Source organism: Sinocyclocheilus grahami, unplaced genomic scaffold (genome assembly GCF_001515645.1).
Source record: "Sinocyclocheilus grahami isolate Dianchi unplaced genomic scaffold, SAMN03320097.WGS_v1.1 scaffold39.1, whole genome shotgun sequence".
Taxonomy (NCBI): Eukaryota; Metazoa; Chordata; class Actinopteri; order Cypriniformes; family Cyprinidae; genus Sinocyclocheilus; species Sinocyclocheilus grahami.
Genome location: NW_015505218.1, coordinates 2,026,171 through 2,032,001, shown reverse-complemented (window position 1 = coordinate 2,032,001; position 5,831 = coordinate 2,026,171). Strand labels below are relative to the sequence as shown.

Here is a 5,831-nt window from a genome sequence, read left to right as displayed (position 1 = left end):
TTAATTTTTCAATAAAATACCTGCTTAAACAACATCATTAAACACAGCAAAACCACACCCCCTACTGGCCTTAATCTTACACTTCTCAAAATTGTAAAGGTGAACACATGGCTTTGGATGTTTGGCAGGCTCCACTAGGAGCTTGCTGACAGCTCGGCACAGTCCCTCAATTCCCATTGTGGCTTTCAAATGAGAGCAGGATCAGGTTTCATCAGATGGGGAGGAACTACAGCAAAGCATCTTAATAGGCATGAGTGGACGCTGGGTTCAGGACAGAGTCGGCAGTAACACTGCCAAGACCAGTGCTGGAAATACAGTATGAGCTTGCACCTGGGCTATTATAGAGAACATTTTGCGATCAAGCACAGCGAATGAGAATCCAGAGTCTGTGGATGGGACATTACCAACAACGTGTTGTGCATCCCATTACCGACCATATTTACAACAGAATCAAATTGATTTGAATATCTGCAGCTGCACAATTGTAAAACAGTGCCTCAAGAATTTGGATCCAGCTCCTGCTGCAAAGAGCTTTACTGCAACAAGCAGCGAATGTCAAAAGACACGTGACCAAAGCTCTTTAGCAATCCGACCGAGCATCTGACTGTACAGCACATTCTCAGAGCAGAGGTGCTGAAAGACAGAAACAAGCTGGAGCAGTCGACCTTTGTCCCAAGCCGGGACATGACACCTCTCCAGAGGCTCTTCTATTACCGAAAAGCTCTTCTCTGGAAGTTCATGCCACGAGGACACTGGAGATTTTAAATGCGGCCTCTGGATCGACAAGCTTTTAGCCCCAAATGGTTTCAATCATGTAACACTGTGTCTGCATGGTACAGAACATGGTGAACTCTTGAGGGTACTTGCTCTAGTTGTCCAGATGGAATCATAAAAATGCTGGTGAAGACCTCCTGTCAAAAATGCCATTGCTAAAAGGAGTCCAGGAGCATGTCGTTATGTAGCAAGTTTCCCACAACAAACTGTAACCTCTTGCAGTAATTCAGAGGTTTTACAATACTAGAAATGATGCAACAAACTTGGCTTTTCTTAAAAAGTTACATTTATTGTAGAAATGCTGCTATGAGTCCCATTAGAATATTACAATAAATAAATTAGAAGTATTTCCCAAATCCAGCTGTATAAAAAGGATAATTTCTGTCTGGCTTCAGTCCAAATAAAAATGATCATATCAATGTTATTTCGAGATGGATTTATTTTAATTTGGACAAATCAGCTTCAGTTGTTCTCTAGTGCTGAAAAAACTAAACCGGACTTCAAAAGCATCGACCGGACAACCTGCTTTTATGTAACATGTTAAAAAAAAAAAAAAAAAAATCAAATCAATCCAACCACCTTAAATTAGTGCCAACTTCCAATATTCTAGTGCTCAGCAACTGTTCATCCACTGTAGCCAGGCATGGAAGGACAACTTTTGGTGATCTTCATGTGACAGCAAAAAGTGTATCCTTGTACCTGGAAAATGACGTAGTTTTACATGCAGGAAAAACATTGTGTCATGTTTTTACATGTTGACCTCAACCACAACAATTTCAATATTAGGGGTGCACAAAGTATTATTTTTTGTTTGATTCCAGTACTACAGGTACATCTAAAAAAAATTTAAGTTCAATGACCATGGTGTTACTGTGCTTAATTGGCCAGCAAACTCGACTGACCTGAACCCCATAGAGAATCCATGGGGTATTGTCAAGAGGAAGATGCGAGACACCAGACCCAACAATGCAGATGACCTGAATGCCGCTATCAAAGCAACCTGGGCTTCCATTACACCTGAGCAGTGCCACAGGCTGTTTGCCTCCATGCCACGCCGCATTGATGCAGTAATTCATGCAAAAGGAGGCCCAACCAAATATTGAGTGCATAGAAATTAACATACTTTTCAGAAGCCTGACATTTCTGTTTGAAATATCCTTTTTTTATTGATCTTATGTAATATTCTAATTTTCTGAGATACTGAATTTTGGGTTTTCATTATCTGTAAGCCATAATCATAAAAAAATTAAGAAATAAAGAAATAATAAAGACATGTTAAATATTTCACTCTATGTGTAATGAATCTATATAATATATGGGTTTCACTTTCTGAAATGAGTGACACAAAATATTGACCTTTTTCATGATATTCAAATTTTTTGAGATGTACCTGTATATGAGATGATATAAGCATCTTATTTCAACATTTCTTAGCACACATTTATTGTACCTCATTGTGTTTTGGCTGCAGTGTTGCTAGTCGTTTCCTGTTGTTCAGCATCAGGGGCTGAATTTGGTGCGCCCTCTTCTTTCTTCTCTGCTGCTAGGAAATCATGAATGGCGTTCTCGATGTGTGGCCTGAAGATATGGTTTAGTTTAGGGTCCACCACCTGAGTAATGATACGGTCCACCCCTGATTCCAACATCCCTGACCTGTGAGAATAAGCAAATGTTTTCAATAACAATGGAAACGAAACCAACATTTTATTAAATATACTCATGCAATGCATTAGCTACCTTTCTTTTAACATGAGCTCTCTAAAACATCACAAATGTCACACTGCGCCGAAAAGGCCAAGCGTGTATAATTCAAAATATTTAAGACAAATCTTACAGTTCAGACTTGCAGTATAGCACTGCACAACACAATAAAGTATACAAAAACGATAAGTGGCCACTGAGTTGATACATACTGAACTACGCTTTGTCTCAAGCCATTCCTCACTTGGTTCTTGTTGATGGACGGACTCCATTCTTGAGTACTGAGATGATTGGACACAAAGTTGTCCACCTTCTGTCGCAGATTTTGAAAAGCTGGCTAGAGAGAGAGAGATGAATTCATGTCAGTTTAAACAAGACGGACGGACGGACAGACAGACAGAGTATGGACAGATAGATAGATAGATAGATAGACAAAAGAACAAATGACAAAAATGATAGACAGACAGAGAAAAACAGATGCCAGATAATAGAAGAAAAGACAGATGACACATTCACAGTCACAGACAGAAATAGATAGATAAACAAGATAGATAGATAGATAGATAGGTAAACGACACAGACAAAAGAACAGATAAATGACAAAAATGATAGACAGATAGATAAATGACAGGCCGAAAGACAGACATTAGATAGATAGATGACTGACAGACAGACAGACAGACACGCACACACACTCAAAATGTCCTCATAAATCACATTCTCGTTGTAATACCTGTCATACCCATGTCATTATACAAATTTGTGTCCTCATAAATCAGCGCCCACACACACACACACACACACACACACACACACACACACAGAGAGAGAGATAGTGTTTCAAAACCGAGTGAGTTGCCTAAATAGACAGGGTGCCTGATATGGGCGCCTAAGCTGCCCAGAAATGCGGTGGGCAGCTCACCAGGTTTTGAGAAGCAGCCTCGGTTGTTTATATGTACAACTAGACCTCACCTTCGTGTCCACGTCTGCCAGACAGTCTCGTCTGAACTCATCAAACAAGCCTCTGTTCTTCAGATGCTGCACTATGAGCCCGATGAGCTGCGGGTCTCCTGGAGGAGCACTGCTCAGACTGCTGCTGCCCTCGGCCATGAATTATGATCCGCTACCCACTGCCCTCAGTCACAGAGGAACACAAACCTCTCTCTCAGCCTCACAACAGATTCTGTCGCGACTGAAGTCTAATATTTAACGCTTGAAATAAAAACCCCCCCGAAGTTCTCAGATGACAACAAAAGTAAATAAAGCCCGTCCTCGTCTTCTTCTGTGTTGCTGTCTGTAGATGCGTTCCAGCAGACATACCGCCACCTACCGGACACAAGGAGAACAGCGCCTCAATATAACTTCATCATCTTCTTGTTTAATGGTGAATAACTAACTCGTTAGGAACGTTATCGCCACCTACTGTACTGGATGTCAAATTAAATTAAATAGGTGATGATGGGCCTGAAATTTGAAAAACAAAACAAAATGTTTCTTACTCCTTTCCCATCTGTGGAGCAATCAGAGCGCATGCATGATATCAAATATACTTTTATTTGATTTGTTATTATTTGTTTTAATGTGTAGATGAAAAACTTGTTATATTATCAGTGCTGGGTAGATTACTTACAAATTGGAATTTGTTACTGGTTTCGAATTACATGTTTAAAAATTGTAGTTATATTAATATAATCGAGATTACTCATTATATTCAGACTACTTTTGGATTACTTTTAGAGTACTTTTGACAACTGGACAAAAGAGAATAAAAGGGAATTAAAATGTAAGGCCATAAACCAACATTAGAGAACACACACGTGTTGTACAATGATTGAAATATTAATCTGAAATCTCAGTAAATATTTTAGGTCAAAGGTATCTGACTGACAAAAGGTTTGGGAACAAACGTGAACATGAACAAAAAAATGTAAAAAGAATTGACTTCCGTTGCATGAATAACTTGAAATCCTGAAAAGTAACTAGTAAAAGTAACTGTAATCTGATTATGGTTACATGTAATAAGTTACTACACAGCATTATATTATTTCAAATTAAACAAGATAACCCGCTGATTCTGATTTATATCATTTAATATTCATTAACATGATCACAGATCAAATTAATAAGCCAGACATGATTGTTTACCTCCATACCTCAAAATGATTTTTTTTTCTCCTGTAAATCTTTTATACTTCTAAACAGACTTATAACCTGTATAAGTATTACAAACTGTATTGTAGGCAACTATATGGATACAATCCAGTGACCGTGGAACATTTCTGTAAGGGCGAATAGTCCTGGCTATTTGAAGGACTGTATGAGTGTGACTATTTTTGATTATGATGGATTCATTGTGATAATGAAATGGAACAATGAAAGGCTATATCACATAGTATTTCATCTCAAATTATCCCATTGTGTAATTGGATGATTTTAAATCATGGAGTCTTTGATGTTTGCTTCAATTGCAGGATGAAACGGTTGCCAAGCAACAACAGAGAGGAACCATGGTGACACTGATGAGGGGAAATGTAACATATGTCCCCTGTGGCCCCTCATTAGTGGATGACCATGTGTCTATATCACTCATAATATTAACAGTGTTAATAATAATAATAGCAACAGATATGTAACACTTGAAGCACATCCACATATTCATGTGGAGAATATATAAAAGTGTTGCATTCTGAGTCCACGGGGAGTAACCAATGAATTTAGAGCTACTTCTCTCAAATGATCTAGTTTAAATCTAGTTGCCTTTTTGCCAATATTTGTACCTTTATTAAGCTTGTCATCTGAAACTGAGAGGTACCAAAATATATTATGCCACAAGATGGCGACATAATATAAATCAGTGCCATCACAAGATCAGTTTCTGCAGTGTCTTTTAAGATTGTTGCATTATTTTTATTTACTTTGTTATTGTGTGACAAGGTTATATTATATTATGTTGTATTATATGTGACCCTGGAGCACAAAAGCAGTGTTAAGTTGCTGGGGTATATTTGTAGCAATAGCCAAAAATACATTGTATGGGTCACAATTATTGATTTTTCTTTTATGCCAAACATCATTAGGATATTAACTAAAGATCATGTTGCATGAAGATATTTTGTAAATTTCCTACCGTAAATATATTAAAATGTCATTTTTGATTAGTAATATGCATTGCTAAGAACTTCATTTGGACAACTTTAAAGGCGATTTTCTCAATATTTCGATTTTTTTGCACCCTCAGATTCCAGATTTTCAAATAGTTGTATCTCGACCAAATATTGTCCTATCCTAACAAACCATATCAGTGGAAAGCTTATGTATTCAGCTTTCATGTGATGTACAAATCTAAATCAATTTTA

At 37.7% G+C, this 5,831-nt stretch overlaps 1 protein-coding gene across 1 annotated transcript; it reads right to left on the bottom strand.

The window, feature by feature from the left end:
- Window positions 1-1,079: 1,079 nt before the first annotated feature.
- LOC107581912 (biorientation of chromosomes in cell division protein 1-like) lies at window positions 1,080-3,812 on the bottom strand. The gene is made up of 4 exons (XM_016267597.1): window positions 3,448-3,812; window positions 2,688-2,812; window positions 2,225-2,427; window positions 1,080-1,473 (listed from the first exon to the last, which is right to left on the bottom strand). The coding sequence occupies exons 1-3, from the start codon at window positions 3,583-3,585 to the stop codon at window positions 2,226-2,228; spliced, it is 465 nt and encodes a 154-aa protein (XP_016123083.1). The 5' UTR covers window positions 3,586-3,812; the 3' UTR covers window positions 1,080-1,473; window position 2,225.
- Between the last annotated feature and the right edge of the window lie 2,019 nt (window positions 3,813-5,831).

What these genes read in the sequence shown, in the direction of transcription:
- LOC107581912 (XM_016267597.1), bottom strand. Translation starts at nt 3,585, where the DNA reads ATGGCCGAGGGCAGCAGCAGTCTGAGCAGTGCTCCTCCAGGAGACCCG. An exon ending in TGGCAGACGTGGACACGAAG is followed by an intron (nt 2,813 to 3,447) that starts GTGAGGTCTAGT and finishes CTCTCTCTCTAG; the next exon opens with CCAGCTTTTCAAAATCTGCG. An exon ending in TTGAGACAAAGCGTAGTTCA is followed by an intron (nt 2,428 to 2,687) that starts GTATGTATCAAC and finishes TTATTCTCACAG; the next exon opens with GTCAGGGATGTTGGAATCAG.